This window comes from Octopus bimaculoides, chromosome 8 (assembly GCF_001194135.2).
Source record: "Octopus bimaculoides isolate UCB-OBI-ISO-001 chromosome 8, ASM119413v2, whole genome shotgun sequence".
In the NCBI taxonomy this organism is placed as follows: Eukaryota; Metazoa; Mollusca; class Cephalopoda; order Octopoda; family Octopodidae; genus Octopus; species Octopus bimaculoides.
This window is the reverse complement of record NC_068988.1, coordinates 73725688-73742629: the sequence shown is the minus strand read 5'-3', so window position 1 is coordinate 73742629 and position 16942 is coordinate 73725688. Positions and strand designations below refer to the sequence as shown.

The following is a 16942-nucleotide window of genomic DNA, read 5'->3' as shown; positions in this document are numbered from 1 at the left end:
CACATAGAAACTTCTTTCTTGGCCTATGATGTTGGATAATTGGATTCTACAAATAGATGATGACAAATGACCATATAACAAATAGCAAGATACTGTACTGGAGAAGCTTGTCCATCCCATGCCAACATGGAAAAACTCATTCAAAATGATGATGATGATGATGTCCATTGCCAATTTTATGCTGTATCATAACATTGTTATTATATCTTATTTTATTGTTCCAGTTGCCAACTGGGGCCTTCCACTGGCTGCCATAGCAGACATTAAAAAAGATCCAGATTTCATCAGTGGGAAGATGACAACTGGTAAGGACATAATTTTTAAATAATGTTTGACATTAATAATTTGTTTTGTAATATCTTGTTTCTTTTCTTATAATATGAAATATTTTAATAAAATACTTATTTCTAGAAACTTACAAATTCTGTAGTTATTTAATTATGGTAGCATTTCAAAGGAATGTTTTCTACTAATGTTTTATCTTTTTATCATTTTTGAGAAGAGTAAGCTGTAACATGTTGCATACATCAGTAAGAAATAGTAAGATTTTTTATTCAAATATTAGGTGTCATTGTTTTTGTTGTGTGTTTGCCTGATTTGCTTCAGTGTCTGGACAAATATCGCAAACACTGTAGAAACTAAAGAGTCTCCTTTTTTTTTAACCAATAATTACCAAGCAAAAGAAATATTCTTACTTTTAGATTTTTTTCATTTCTTATAAATTATCTGCATATTGATTATGTAACCTAATATTATTCAGCATGTTATTCACCTATTGATTATACAAACAAAATGAAATGCAATAGAATTATATTCACATGCATAGATATACTGTTACAATTTATTTCATTTGGTGGCTGTAGTTCTTTACAAAGCTCAAGTGTGTTCAGTATTTCTGCATGTATCTGCAGCACACTTAAATATTCTCAACAGAAAAACTCACCTAGTTAATTGGCGACAAGCCCATTCACCATAACTACACTTGTTATCTTGTAGGCATTATTTCTTCTTGTTGCTTTTTGAAGCTATACAAGAACTTTGCTATAACCCTTGCTAAGATCATTTTACATTAATTGTCCTAGTTATTGTTGAAGTGAATTTATTAATTTTTGCTATCAATCTAAAAAATTCTAGATGTTTGGTTACTGTGATTTCAACTGATGTTGCTGGCATTTACAGTTAAGTTTTGCAGTTGCAATATAAAAAAAAATATGTGAACCATATACTAATAGAAGATGGTGTAAATTACATTTGCTAATCCCAAATTTTATCAGAATTAGTGAATTCTTCTTTATGCAAAATCTCAGTGTAGCTGAATTAGTCAGCTGCTAAATGTGGTAGTTATGTTTCTTGACTTTCATTAAGTTCTCACTACATTTGCAATATCATATTACTTTATAAATAAGCTTACAAAGTTCAGCATTTCAATTTGTTCTGTTGAGTCTGTCATCTTAACTAGTATCATTATAGAAATATGGTGATACTTTCAGAATGTCTATTTCTGTAAATCTTTCATGTGCAACATCTTTGTTGAAGATACTTATTTATCAGCTTGCCTTAGAGATTTGTAGGAAACATTTAGAACTTAAAAGATTTAACTAAGGATAAATGAACCAAGAATTAATAATTCTAAAACTATAGGAAACTTCAATGCTCAGTTCAGTCACTCACTAGTGATTTGATCAATACATAGTTAATATAGGTTTAATGTATGGGATGTCTGTGGAGTGTTGAGGGCTAGTTGATTGGGTTGAGTTTACTCAGTTTGATTGTATATTAAACACGTACAAATTCAGTTTCTCAGCTTTGGTTTTTCATTATGTGCATGCAAAACAGCAAGAATTTAAGCAATAACATCTCTATTCATTCTTAATACATTCTGGCAAATACTAATGTGAATATATCAATCATTTTTATGCTTCATCCTTGGTGAACTGCTTTACCATGAACTGCTGACAGTTCTTTATTTTATAGCAATGTGTCAGTCCACTTTCATTCACTTGGGGGTGATCAGAATCCTTCCATAACATCTGCCCTTTTTAGATTTAGTCTCCCCTAATTTCTCCCCTTTTGTGAATTAAACTCCACTCAGAGTTTTAATATCTCTTACGCTTAGGGTTCAATTCCAGTGTTTCTGTTTTTTTTCCATTTTCTGGTGCTAGAACATGTAATTTCAAATTCTTTGGGTTTGGTACCTCAAACATGTCATGAAATACTTCCATAGGGATTTCATTTCTCGTAACTGCTTTTCTGTGAATCTTTTTTTAAGTTGGTTAATATGTCTTTTTTTCCTTTTACCAGGAATAACATTCTTCCAGTTTGTTTAATAATTACACCATCCTCCCAGTTTTCTTTATCATATCTATAGGTTTTAAAAAATACTTTGTCACCTAACTTAAAAAATTTTGAAGTATATTTGTTGTTCACCTTTTTCCCATTTTCACTCAGTATTAGCTTATGAAAGATAGATCTGACCTTTCTAGCAAACATCAATTCTTCAGGCAACATTCCAGATGGAGTATTCAGATTAGGTGTTACTCAGTACATTCTTAGAAATTGTTTGAAGTACAAGGTAGTCCATTACTTCATTGTTGACCTTTTTTAAGGCCCTCTTGGAAGTGTCAACAAAATGCTCCCCTTGGCCATTTGACCTAGGATGATACAGCAGAGTGGTCACATGTTCAATTATGAACATTTTACAAAATTTTCTGAACTCATCTGAAGTAAATTGAGTTCCATTATTGGACATGATGGTGTCAGGAATGCCATATCTGGTGAACAATTTGTGTACAAAACTTACTGTAACCACATGTGTTGTCTTTTTACACTTATGCACTTCAGGTCACTTTGAAAAACTGTCCACCACAACAAGGTAATATGAACCCTTGAGTGGATCTGCATAATCAACATGTAGTCTGGACCATGGAATATCTGTTTTTGGCTACGGTTGCCTTTTAGTGGTAGGTGCTTTTGCAGCTAGGGCACAGCCTTTGTATGCTTTCACTAGTTCTTCAATGTTACGGTCCATTGTTGGCCAATATATATAACTTCTCATTAACAATTTCATTCTTGAAATCCCTAGGTGACCAATGTGAAATTCCTTTAGTAATCACTTCTGCAGTGTGGCTGGCACTATGACTCTTTGTGCGTACATCAACACATTGTCACATGTTAAGAATGGATTTGAATTTGTGTTGTGTTCAGAAAAACGCATATTTTTATCTCTTTTAGCCCTCAGCATTTCTTTCATTTTTTTAAAGGCAAGATTAACACCCCAGATTTCAGATAGCAAAATCTCAGAAAAATAGCAATGGATATGCCTCTGGGCATTATTAGACTGTGCAAAACTGCAAATATTTCGCTAATATGTGGATATTATCCTTGTGTAGTTGGACATTGTTGGAAAATCAACCATTTCCAACGTTTTTCTCAATCTTTAGGTCACAATATCTCTGAGAATAATTGATGTAATAGGTTGAAATTTTGCATGTGTATTACTTTGATACATGCCTAGATACTATTCTAGTGTGATTAGATACACTTTATATGTTCATCTTCCAGAGACACTTGAATGCTACTCCTTGGGTGTCAAAATCGCTTAAACTGCTGCATATGGCTATGAGTAACCCCACAATGAAATCTAGGCCAACTTTATCAATGTCTTTGAGTCAACATCTAGTCTGTACCCCAGTCTGTTGGCATTCCAAGTTAGAGCATATTATCTTTGATAGTTTAGTAGAAAGATTGACCTAAAATAAGGGTGTGTTTGCCTTATTGGTAATTTTGAAATTATAATTAGGTCATAAATAGATAATGTGGAAGTTTGAATATGTGTTTTGATAGATCTGACATAGTTCTTGATGTATGCCATATTTAGTTTACCTGGGTTTTATTCTTGCTGAGTGAGAGCATCTTCAATTTAAGAGTGTTTTCCTATGTCTGAGGTGTTAGCCTTGCCTTAATGAATTGATCATTTTCTACTTTTAATTTTATGTCTTGTAATGTAACTGGCAGTTCACATATGACACTACACAAAACATTTTAAATTTCACTTTACGCTTGCAACGCAATAATCATGGTATCTTCAAATGGTTCAGCATTTAAAAAAATCAGTCTTGATAAACAGTGTATAGTACCCCAGCGTTGCAACCTATTAGCAGTATGGGTGGGGATTCCTTTCTTCGGCCCATATATAGATAATAACAGATGATGATCAGTCTGTAGTGGAAAACTTCTACTGTGTAAAAGTCTGTGCAATTTTTTTGTGGCAAAAATAATCACTAGAGCCTCTTTTTCGATTTGGCTGTAATTTTTCTCTGCTGGTGGCAGAGAATGTGAAGCATGAACCACAGTCTTTATGTTACCATCTATATTTATGTAGCATTACTGCTCCAATACTGTACTCAAAGACATCTGAAGCTACTACAATCTCCACTGTGGGATTGAAATGTGCTAATGACAAATCAGATGTTAATATTTCTTTAATTTCTTTGACTGCCTTCTAACAATTTTTCAGACCAATTCCATTTTACATTTTTTTTAGTAGATTATTTAGTGGAGCTCCTACCTTATGCATATTTGGTATATAATTTTGGTAATAATTTGCCTGTTCCCAAAAAACTTGTAAGGTAGATATATTTCTTGGAGGGGGCATACTGTTAATGCCCTTGATGAATTTGGTTGACATCCATTTTTGTCAATGATTTGCCCTAAATATTTTATTTTCAGTAAGGAGAATTCACACTTCTCCTCACTCAAAGTGAAGTCATAATCCCTAATTTTTCTGAACACATATTTTACATGTTTTACATGCTGGTCCCAGCATTCACTTTTAATGAGCATGTCATCCAGGTAGGCTATTGTGAAATCCCAACCTGCTAGCATAGTGTCCATAACTTGCTGGAAAATACCTGGTGCTACCTTTACACCAAAAGGAAGTCTATTGAATACTCCTCTGTGAGTGTTTATTGTTAATAGTTTTGAACACCCCTCTTCACCTTGTACCTGTAGGTATGCTTCAGATAGGTCCAACTTTGAAAAAAAATTTTCCTTCATTTAACTTTGTAGAAATTTCTTCTGGACTTGGTAGCAGGTAATTATGTGTCATCAAACACTCATTTAAACTAGATGAAAATCCGCGCATAACTGGATTTTATTGTTTTTTTTTTATCATGTAAACTGTTGGGGATGCCCATTCAGCATAATCAATTTTTTTCAGTAGCTCTATGCTTTTCAAGTGTATCCAATGTTGACTTGTTTCAATGGTATGAAAGGTACAATTCGTTTTGGTTTAAATACCAGTGTAACCTTTTCTTTTACTTGAAACTTCACCTTTGTTTTGGTGCACAAACCTAATTCGTCAGACAAAATTTCAGGAAAGATCTTTTTAAATTTTTTTTTTTAATTTGTCTGACAACTGGTGGAAAAGCCCTTCATGTTTTTGCAGAAAAGATTTATAGGGAAGTCCCATAAGTGACATAATTCCATCCAGTCTGTTTTAAATAAATTTGTCTTATTATTCAATACGAAAACTTTGGCTTTTGAGGTTTTTCCATGAAATGTAACATCACTTATCATTTCACTCTTAAAATGTAATTTTTTTCCTGAAACACTGTGGGCAATTTTCAAAGTTTCTTTTAATCTAGGTCTCCTGATTTTTTCCCATGTATCTGCATTAATTATCGAGATATCACTGCTTGTATCCAATTGTAACTTTACGTTTGTGTTATTAATTTTTACATTCACAAATTTCCTTTGAGGCTCGTTCGTATTTCTTGTCACTGATAACCTGTTTACATGATATTTTCTGATGAACCATTTTTTAGGTTTTGCTTTACAGTGTGATTTTTTATGACCTATCTTACCACACTTGAAGCATTTTATATTTTTAAACGGACAGTTGCTTTTAAAATGTAGACCACAGCACTCAACATGAATTTGGTCTTGACATTTTTTCTCTTTTTTCTTATCCATTACTGGTCGATATGCATGAATATGAGAGCAATCTTTTTCATCAATTTTATCTGCATCATGTCTTAGATTTATAATCCTCTGGCATTCTCCTGCTACTACTTGTAGAGTTAATTTTTGGTCCAGTTCTAATTTTATTAATATCTGGGAACGTATATCTGCATCTTTGTTTGCAGTTAGCCCTTGAACAAAAATTAGATGTTTGAACATGTCCAGGGTTAATTCATTTAATTTGAATTTTTCACACTCTCTGTTAACAACCCCGGCATAGGTGAAGAAATCTTCATCTTTTTTGACCAAATTTAAACACTGCCAGCGAGTACTGAACAGGGAACTTCTGTCACTGAAAATATTCAATAAAACAGATCTCACCTGGTTTCTTTGGCAGAATATAGTTACTATATTTTTTGTGTTTGGCAGGGGATAACTTTCTTAAAAGTAGTCATACTTTTTTCTTGTCTGTCCAATTTTTACTTTGTTCTTTGAAGATTTTTTTGTATCATGCAGAGAAGGTAATCCCTTCTTCTGGTTTATAGCTGAATTCTTCAATTGAATTTGCTATGCTGTCTGGCGAGTAAGAATCTGAAGTATTTTCAGACTTCTTCAACATTAATTCCAGCAACTGTTAGTGTTGCTGTTGTAGTTGCTGTTGCAGCTGCTGTTGTTGTTGCTGCTCTTGCTGTTGTAACTGTACCTCCATGTTAATGTTTTTTTTCTTTGGTTTTGTATATAAAAAAAAAATTAACTTCCACTGCAAGCTTTGAATAACTCATTGCCACTTTTATATCCTGGTGTTGGATAAATAATTTGATGAAGCAGTGGGAAAGAAACTGTTCACATGATGCACTACGATTACTGTTACACAAGGTTAAGCACTCTCTGCCAATGGCTCACAGTGAACTGCTTTACCATGAAATACTGACAGTTATTTATTTTATAGCAATGTGTCATTCACTTTCAGTCACTTAGTGGGTGGTTGGAATCCTTCCACAACAATTTTGAAGTTAACATTTTAATCACACAACCATAGATTAGATATTATACTTGAACTAGCTTGAATACATTGAAATAATTTTTTTCGTGACAATATTTTTTTTACTCACCTTTCATATGACACCATTGTAATAAAACAAAATTTCTTTGTCAGTACCAAAAAAAAAAAAAGTATTTGCAGGATGTTCAGGCTATATTTGACAGTTTGCATAAAAGAAAAAAGAGAAGACCATTTCCCATCTGAAAATAAAAGCATTTAAAAGAAATCAAAAAGTATCAACTAGATTATGACTGGGAGCTAACATTCAAAGTAGCTGACCTCAGCTTCCACTGTGGCCTCAAGACAATTCCAGAATGTGGTGCATGCATTCTTCGCTATGTCCCTGGGAAAATCTTTGGACACCTCCATGTCTTGGCCTGCACCTCACACATGGTAATCCATGGGATTACAATTGGGGGAATTAGGAGGCCAGAAATTGGTGTTGGTGAAGCTGTAGAAATTCTCTGACAACCACTTCTGACTCATTTTGGAGGTATGTGAAGGAACTGAATCCTGCTGCCACACATATGGCCTTCCAGTAGTAACTTTCTTCAGCCAGGATGTGACCACAGTCTTCAGCAGCTTTGCATAGCTGTCTGAATTGAGTTTAAGGCCCTATTCAAAGATGTGGGGTGGCATAGCGTTATCCTCACTGGAGACACACCCAAAGAACACAGTTTGGAGGACCTTGGTTTCCATGGTACATGGGACATCACATTGGACGATGTTTACCGTGTTCACAGAGCATTGAGCAGCAGTTATGATGTTGGCATTTTGATACCCAGCACAAATCATCATGACACAGGTAACTCTTTTCCAATATTCAGATAGCTTTCAGTCCTCCATGTCAGCTAACTTTTTCTCAACTACAACTTAAATGTTTATGCTCTCCAACGCTGTTCACTTTTCGCTAATACATCAAGCTGTTTCTTGAAAATAGGAGTCATAAAAAAATCACCAAATATAGCCTGAACACCCTGTACTTTCACATGTTCAGCTACATATCTATAGCGCTTAATCTTTCTCAATATAAGAACTAGTTATGCTTTCTTTTGAATGTATCATAAATATTCCTTTGAAATTAGTATTAGAGATAATGTTCTTTCTCAAAGCTGGCTCGATAACCATCCGATGAGAGTACCTCTAGTTGTATAATAGCTGCAAAATGGAGTTTTAAAAAATTTTCAGTAAGAATTAGATTCCAAATTGGATTTTATTCTTTGTTTTCCATAACACCCAGGAGATATTTATTAGATTGCTAAATAAAGCTGATGTAGAGGTTTTAAAAACATATAAAAGCACTACATATTTTAACATGTAATTTTCTTTGTCATAGATTCCTTCAATATATGAAACTAAGCAATATCTCTGGATCCAGTGTGTTATGCATTATTGTGACTGGACACATTTGTTTAATCTCCTCTTATCATTTATAATCACTTATAATTTATAATCACTATAAATTGAATATGTGTATATTGGAGTAAGTAGTCAAAAGAGAAAGAATGTATTCAATATATGATTGATTTCTAATTTGTGAAACTTGGAATAGCAATAGAATGAAGCTTCAGCTACCTTTAAACTTATTAAAATAAGAATTTTCTCCAGTTTATATATTTCATATTTTGTTAACCATTTGCTTTCTTTAGAAAATGAAAATTCCTATTGCCAATGTTTCAAAATTTTTTTCTAGTCTTCTGCAAGCTATTATTTTAGTAGTAGTTGAGTGGAACACTTTATTCTAAGCAGTTTTCTTAATAATATTCTTGAATATATTCCTTATTTGTTACTAACAAGTTTTCAGGTTTCTTCTTGATAGCAGTATTAATATGAACAATTGTTGATGTTGGTGAGTGTAGTGATTCTTTCAAGCCTGATGTGTTTTAGGTGTATGTCAATAGTATTGTACTGAAAGTTCTTTTTGTATGTGGGTCTGTTTGATTGTTTGGAATGTTTAGGGATTTGAGATGTGGTGCTTTTGTCATAAGTTTTGATAATAGAAACTGAGTACCATGACGTTATTCAACAAATGAGGTACAACACTATTTAGCTTAAGGAAGAGAACTAACCAATTCCATGTTACAGTCTTAACACTTTTGTATTCAGATTGACTCTGTCAAATATAATGCTTATTTATTCACATTGTTTGGAATTAATCATGCATTATCTTGTAGTTTTGAGATTTTGATGTAATTGTTTATTTTTAGAATGACATTCTAGGGTAGATGTGAGAGGCCAGATCTGGCTAGTTTTGAACATATAAAATATTTGGGTTAGACATGGCTGGTTTAAATGCTAAAGGGTTAAAGCCCTGTTGCTAAATCCTGAACCACTCACAACCTCAGATCAAATGATGTTATTAATTTGGGTATCAAAAACTGGAACTAAGTAATCTTTTGTATGAGGAACTAAGTTTAGACTCATTTTGGAAAGATCTTGTCAAATGACTTCCTGTTTGCACTATTTTATAAATTTAATTTTATGAAGTAAATTTCTTTGGATTTTTTTCTTTCAACTTTTAAGCTTAATGGTTGTTAGTACCTCAAGTGGTGAGTTAGAATTCAGTGGCTTTATTTATTAATTATTTATTCATTATTATTTATTTGCGACTTAATTAGGAAATCAATGCTCAGGAATTGGTTATTTTGACAACTTTCATAATATTGAACAGTAAATTTTGCCCAATTTCATTTGATAGTCATATTTTTATAACTTTTATACTAGACTAATTGTATTTCATGAAAATATATAGTTTTTAATTGGAATGAGAGGTTTATAGGAGAAAGCACTACAGACTTTCAGAATAGAATCACAACATTCACTTTCTTTTGAGAAAAACAATAAACTTTGAGATTGTATAGCATAACACCAACCTGAAATTAGATTTAACATAATAATAGTAATGATAATGATAATCCTTTCTACTGAAATTTGGCAGGAGGGGACTAGTTGACTACATCAATCCTAGTGTTTCACTGGTACTTGTTTTATCGACCTGGAAAGGATGAAAGGCAAAGTCAGTCCCAGTGGCATTTGAAGATAGATGAAATACTGTTAAGCATTTCACCCAAATAATAATAATAGTAGTAGTAGTAGTAGTAGTAGTAGTAGTAAAGTTACGAATTGAATTTTTTAAACCTGTTTAATAGGTCTGTTAGAATTATAAAGTTTAATAGCAATGATAGGTATCACAGAACCCTGTAAATTAACCTTATTATCACCGTTTGTTAAAGAGTTTTCCCTCTTGAGAAACGATATTGTTATGGAATGAAGAATCAGATAAGTTGAAAGTGTTGTTAAGATCTGAGCTCAAGTCAGCAATTGGTGGAGTTGTCAGACATTGTGATGTGCTTGTATGTGTGAAACCCCGTCACTCCTCCTCCCTCCTCTCTCTCTGAGACATCAAGCATTCTCCTCCGCCCAATTTTCACCCCTCTTCCGCCTATGATACTATTTGGCTGCTGTACCCACTTGTGAGCACATATTACAATCTATCCCCTCCCTAACAGTAACCTCCTCCCAAGAGCCACTCTCAGTCCGCATTGTCCCTGCCCCACTATTTCAACCAGTTACCTCATTCCTGGGCCTTCAGTCATTGTTGTTTCTCCCCTCTACTATTCTCCATTCTAAACACCTCTCTTATCCCCTCCCATGTCTACAATCATGACCCATCTACATTAGCCCCTTATGTATCCCCATATCTCTCTTTCCATTGCTCCTACACCTACACCACGCACATCATCCCACTTCTTACTGTTCTTTTCTCTTTCCTGAGCCACTCCTATATCTCCCACCTTACCCTCTACAATACTATCTCCCATCATCTACCTCTACCCCTACCTCTACCTGTTTACTCCTGCTTAACACTTATGAAAGCTTCCACTTCCTCATTTCCTCTCATGACTCACTATACATATTTTCTCTTACGCTCACCTTCTTGTTCCTTGAGAGTTTGCTCTACTACCCCATCACTACCTTCCTCTTATCTCCTTCAGTCATTTATCTCCTCTGTAGCAAGCCACCTGTGCTTGTCCCTCTATTGTATTTTAGCCTTTCAACAGCCACCCACCACCTACTTTCTCTCCCAATTACTTCCTCTCAATAGTAGGATTTTTCCCCCTTTCCCCCCTGTTCTTTTCTGTCTTGCAAGCTACATGGTAACTTCACTAGTGCTGATGGTACAAAAACAAAAGCACCCTGTACACTGTAAAGTAGTTGTCATTAGGAAGGGGGTCTAGCTATAGAAATAATGGCAAAAATGACATTGGAGCTTTTCCAACCCATGCCAGCATGGAAAAACAATATCTACTAATTCATTATTTTTCCAAACAGGCAAATTTGTTGTTACATTCCAGCAGTTCAGTTTTTTGTACTAAAGGGTTGTTTTTGCATGATTGTGCTTTTTTTATTTTTAATGAGAACAGGCTTGTTTAAGTTAACTAGAAGGTAGAGAAATGTCAGCTAGAAAATGTTAAAACAGCCATGAGTAGTCTCAATGGTTGAGAGCAGAAAACAAAAATTGGATTAGGTGCTCTTAAACTATTTTCAGACAAGTTTCAGGAAAATTTTTGTTACTTTAAAAACTAACAGTACTAACCATAGTCTAAGTGTTTTTTTTTTTTCTGTATTTCCGTTTCCTCTAATATTGCAAATAATGCTTCTACTTTGTACAATTCTTTGTTGATTTAGAAAATTTCTTACTGGGTTAGGTGTAAACAGCTCTTCTGTCACTGGATAACACTGGGTGTTCCAATTCGAGAGTTGTTCATTTTGAGATACTGGCTGCTTACAATCTGTAGGATTGTAAATTTTAGGTTTTAATTTGCAGCATATTAATTAGTTTTAACAGATTTGAAAAGCATCCTTAGAGAATGGAAGTTTTTTTGCTTTTACATAATGCAACAATCTTCTCACATGTAGTTGGCATAGTTTATCAGGAATGCACTGAAGAAATTTTCAGACTGGTTGAGTTGAACAGCACATTTTACACGACATCAGTTTACACCTTCTCTTTCCCTCATCTGCAGAAAATGTCAAAATTATATGAGAAAGTTTGACCCTCCAGTATAATATCTTGTGAGTCTTTATTTTGTGTTTATGCAATTCGTCAAACTCAAATTGTATGCTTTTTTAGTCTCCAAAATTTGGGTGTGTTGCCATTTACATATGCACTCAACAATTACAGCGGGTTCTTTTTCAATAGAAGAATCCTACAGTTTACTTTTGCAAAGAGTGGGTGGTAATGTGTGGCAAAAACAATGTTTGTTGCTTTGATCTTAACAGCAAATGGAATTGTCATGAGCATGATGGTAAGCATTTTCTTCATCGATTTTAGTAGTTTTGAAAGCAGTAACTGCTTCTTAAAGAATAGGAAAAATGATACATTTCTTTATGGGTTTTACTTTCTCAGAAAAATGCCTCCTCTATTTATTGTAATGAACTAGCAACCCAATGACGTTTTACAAGTTCCTATTTAGAACTAGTAATTAAGGGCAATTTAAGTAGAAACTCTATGAGGAACAGGTGTTATTTTGTAGTCTTGAATGAAATAACAGAGGAAACTGAAATGCGTTGTTTGCTAGATAGTTATATTGGTTTCTAATGGAATTATTATATACAATAATTTGTTCTATCCATGCTGCATGTAAAAACAAACGTAAAATGAGGATGATGAATAATGTCATGTAAATTCAAATAAGTAGATGTAAGATTATTCTGTGAGATAATCTGGTTTATCACTTGTTGAAAACATGCTACTCTGTTAATAAGGCCAAATGCATACATTGTATAGTGATACAATTGTCTCAAACCTTGTAAAGCAATGTAAGGGTGATCTGGTAGCTATAGACACGTTTCATGTCAACTATGGGAAAATAAAAATGTTGCAATATAGTAACTCATCAGTAATAGACAATAAAAATACATTAAGTGTTGACACTGGTTAAAAAATCAGTAACAAATTATTTTTTTGCAATTTTCATTTTTCATTACAACAACTTGGGCTCTTCTTGGAGAATTATTTGATTCTATGAAAACTTCAAATAAGTAGTTTACCTCTTTTCTGATGAAAGTTTACTTGTCCATAGAATTCCTTTGAGCTATTATAACAATAGGTTTGGCATTTGTATCAAATTAGTGAATAATTTGGACAGTTATATAAACAGTAGTCACTGCAGAAATCTAATACTTGGCCAGGAGTTCATGTCTCAAAATCTTTCAGTTAGATTTAAATTCAGTGGCTTTGAAGATTCCTAGTGTTGACAAATTTTACTTGCCAGAAGATTCAACTAGTATCATCATCATTTAACGGACTAGTTGAATCTTCTGGCAAGTAAAATTTGTCAACACTAGGAATCTTCAAAGCCATTGAACTAAATCTAACTGAAAGTTTTTGAGACATGAACTCCTGGCCAAGTATTAGATTTCAGCAGTGACTACTGTTTATATAATTGTCCAACATATAGTATGTCAACTTCACAAATCCTGTGGTTTTGAAATATTTTTTCTGAATGGTTTATTGTCAAACAATGGTTTCTTAACATTAACAAGGGAAATGAACTCTTAAGAGAAACAATGCTTTGTTAAATTTAAAGAATTTGATAAATGTGAAGAAATTAATATTTAGGCTATTGGCTATCTGATTTACACACCTGAAATATTTTTTTCTCAACCTTGTAGCATATGGCATCTCTTGATAGATATTTTCTGTGTTTGTATGTATACTCTCCATAAAAACACTTTGGAGAAGCAACTGCTGAAATAATTTGTTTGATATGCTCCTTTATAACTGTAGTAGTATTTATAAAAATATTGTTATGAATGCTAGCTTTTGAGCTAATTTTATATTCTGGCTTTTTATTCTACTATTTCTAAGTCAAGCATTTTGTTTTTAAGTAGTTGGAACCTTATACCCAATGATATTTCTGAAATATACTGTAATGATGACATTTTTTGAAATTGATTTATGGATTCTATTTGCTGTTGCTTGCAAATTATATATAAAGTTGATGTTTCACAAAACCTTATTAACTGGTTTAATCTAAATGTCCTTTAGAAAATATTTCTTTGCCACAATCTGCAGTAAATTCTAATGCATCATGAAACTCATGAGATCTGGAATACTAGCAAGAAATTTTCCAAATGTTCATGCACAGTGTTTGAATTTAGAAGATGCAGACACCAATTGAGAAGGAATGGTGGTAAGTTGTTCTAGGTTAGAACTTTCTCCATATTTGTTATATTGAATAATAATAATAGTGATAGAAAGCATTTACTGCATCTTCTTCCATTGAATAAATTTTATGGCATTATCTGTTTTAATTGGAGGCGCAATGGCCCAGTGGTTAGGGCAGCGGACTCGCGGTCAGAGGATTGCGGTTTCGATTCCCAGACCAGGCGTTGTGTGTGTTTATTGAGCAAAGACATCTAAAGCTCCACGAAGCTCCGGCAGGGGGTGGTGGCGACCCCTGTTGTACTCTTTTGCCACAACTTTCTCTCACTCTTTCTTCCTGTTTCTTGAGTAACGCTGCGATAGACTGGTGTCCAGTCCAGCTGGGTGGTGGGGGCACGTACGCCATAGAAACCGGGTCCATGAGCCTGGCTAAGCTTCGGAAGGGTGCATAAAAAAATAATAAATCTGTTTTAATAAGGGAGAGAATTCGCCTATCAATTGATACCAAATATGTAGAATTACAAAGTAGTCACCCCTTATGTTATCGTTTTTGTACCTGGATTTGTACATTGAAATTTCCACCACTGATAGTATTTTGGTGTGAGTTGAGCTGTTGTGTACGGGATGAGTAACCTGGTGGGATTAGAGCTGGCATATATATGTTTATTATGTTAATACACGTAGTGTTGTTTGCTGTCAGCATATACCAGTTTTATTAAGTTGTTAATTGTAGAAAGGAGTTTCAGATTATTTGCTTCTTAAATTTATTGTTGGCTTTTGCATTTTTAACGTGTATTATGCCATGGTATCAGTTGAGTTTAATTTATGATATCTATCGTACTGAAATGCATGATTTTTATATACATTATGAGGCCTTCTCCATGGCTTGGGCTATCTTATCAAATTGTTATTTTAGATATGAGGGCTTCTGTGTTGGGTTTGTAATTTTGGTTCTAAGAAAGTTTGCCGCAGGATTTTTGGCCATAGGAAAGTTTGCCACAAGACAAAAGATGAATTGCTCCCCTTGGTATATAATTGTTTCAACCAATAAGAAGTGGGTAATGTAATTTCTTAACTCATTTAAAATTTCTTTATTCACTTGACAGTATTTTTTGGTGCAGCCAACCCATTACAATGGTCTATCAAGTGGGAACTATCAGAGGCGGTGTAAAATTAGTTGATGATCTTAACTTTGTTTATAGGATAGATAGAAAATACAGTGAAAAAACATTAGAAATGTGAAAATAGAAAATGTAAAGCAAGAGTGCTGGAAAATAATTTATCAATATGTAAAACATTCAGCGAACATTGCCATCCTTCTCATCCTTCAAAACCAAAAGTTTCCATTGCAAAAACAAAATTGAAATCACCAGCCACTAATTCACAAACTTCTGCACAGTCCATTAATTGCAGAAATTTCATCTAGTTCAGATGATAATGCGTTGTCACTGATGCTGATGTCATTGCAATTATCTTGCAATATTAGAGGTTGGAAGCAAACGAAAAACCAAGCTCCCTGATCTCAACCAGAAGAAGTGGGTATATAATACCTGAAGAATATAGATTTCTTGAAAATGGTGAGAAGTTTTTATTATATGATAGTGGTGAAGGTAATCCAGAGAGAATTTGAGCGTTTTGCACACAAGCTGGGTTCTTAGATGTCCCTGAGAATAATAAGGATTGGGCTTGGAGATATATATTATCAGTTGTTCACATTAGATATTGTTATACAAAATATTAGCATAATTCGTCTTTTTGTTTTGCTACCTAGTAAATCACAAAGTACAGAAGACTTTTTAGCACTTTGAATGACTTACACCCATCATTAGAGCCTGAAACCTTAATGGTTGATTTCGAGAAAGCAACTATCAATGCTTTTTGTGATATATTTCCAACAACAAATATTACAGGTTGTTTATTTCATATGGTTAAGAATATCTATCACCACATTGTGGATTTAGGTTTAAATTCTCACTATCAAACAGATACAGGATTTAACAACAAAATCAAATGCTTCACTGCATTAGCATTTCTTCCAGTGCAGGATGTTATTGATGGTTTTCTTGAACTAACTGATGATGAGGATTTGCCCCAAGAATTTGTATCATATTTTGAAGCTCACTATATAGGAGGAAAACTAGGTCAAGGTGAGCAAAGATGAAGAATGTAGCCAACTTTTCCTATTGAATTGTGGAATGTTTTTGAAAGAACCTAGAATAATATGATGAGAACAAACAATAGCATAGAAGGGTTCCACAATGCAATGCAAATCTCCATTACTAATATGCACCCAAATTTGTGGAAACTTATTACGAATTTAAAAAGGAAGAGACATTAGCGAAAAAGAGTGATTTAGATCAAGGAGATGCAGTCTTAATGAAGAAAATATGTATTGATATCAATGAAAGACTTCAGCAAAAAATGCTTCATTACAGTCCGATGCAGAAAGCACTTTATTTATGAAGCATTGGTTAGATTTGCATACATTTTAAATGACTTTTTGTCAATTTTAAGAGTTTCATATATTTTAAAATAAATTTATACATTTTTATTTATTTTCTAATGTTTAACTCTGAAAAAAGACATGTTAAATATATACATAACTATAGTGAGTGTATGTGTACTTACTCGTGTGCATCTGCATCTATTGTTTATATTGTTTCATTCCATCTCACAACTGAGTGGTTTGTTAAATTAAGATCAATAATATAATTAGTACCAGATTCAAATAAGTGCTAGACTTGATTCAATCACCTAGAACCCCCCCC

The 16942-nt window shown here is 33.5% G+C and overlaps 1 protein-coding gene across 4 annotated transcripts in view; it reads left to right on the top strand.

Annotated features, from left to right (window-relative positions):
* LOC106871809 (probable mitochondrial pyruvate carrier 1) overlaps nt 1–16942 on the top strand; it is a 70172-nt gene that overhangs the window by 41388 nt on the left and 11842 nt on the right. For 3 of the 4 annotated variants that reach the window (XM_014918458.2, XM_052970174.1, XM_052970173.1), the window contains exon 3: nt 225–305. In XM_014918458.2, coding sequence (XP_014773944.1) covers nt 225–305 — 81 coding nt within the window. Of the gene's footprint in view, nt 1–224; nt 306–14077; nt 14203–16942 lie in introns of those variants that run through there. The other variant, XM_014918457.2, reaches the window with a different exon arrangement.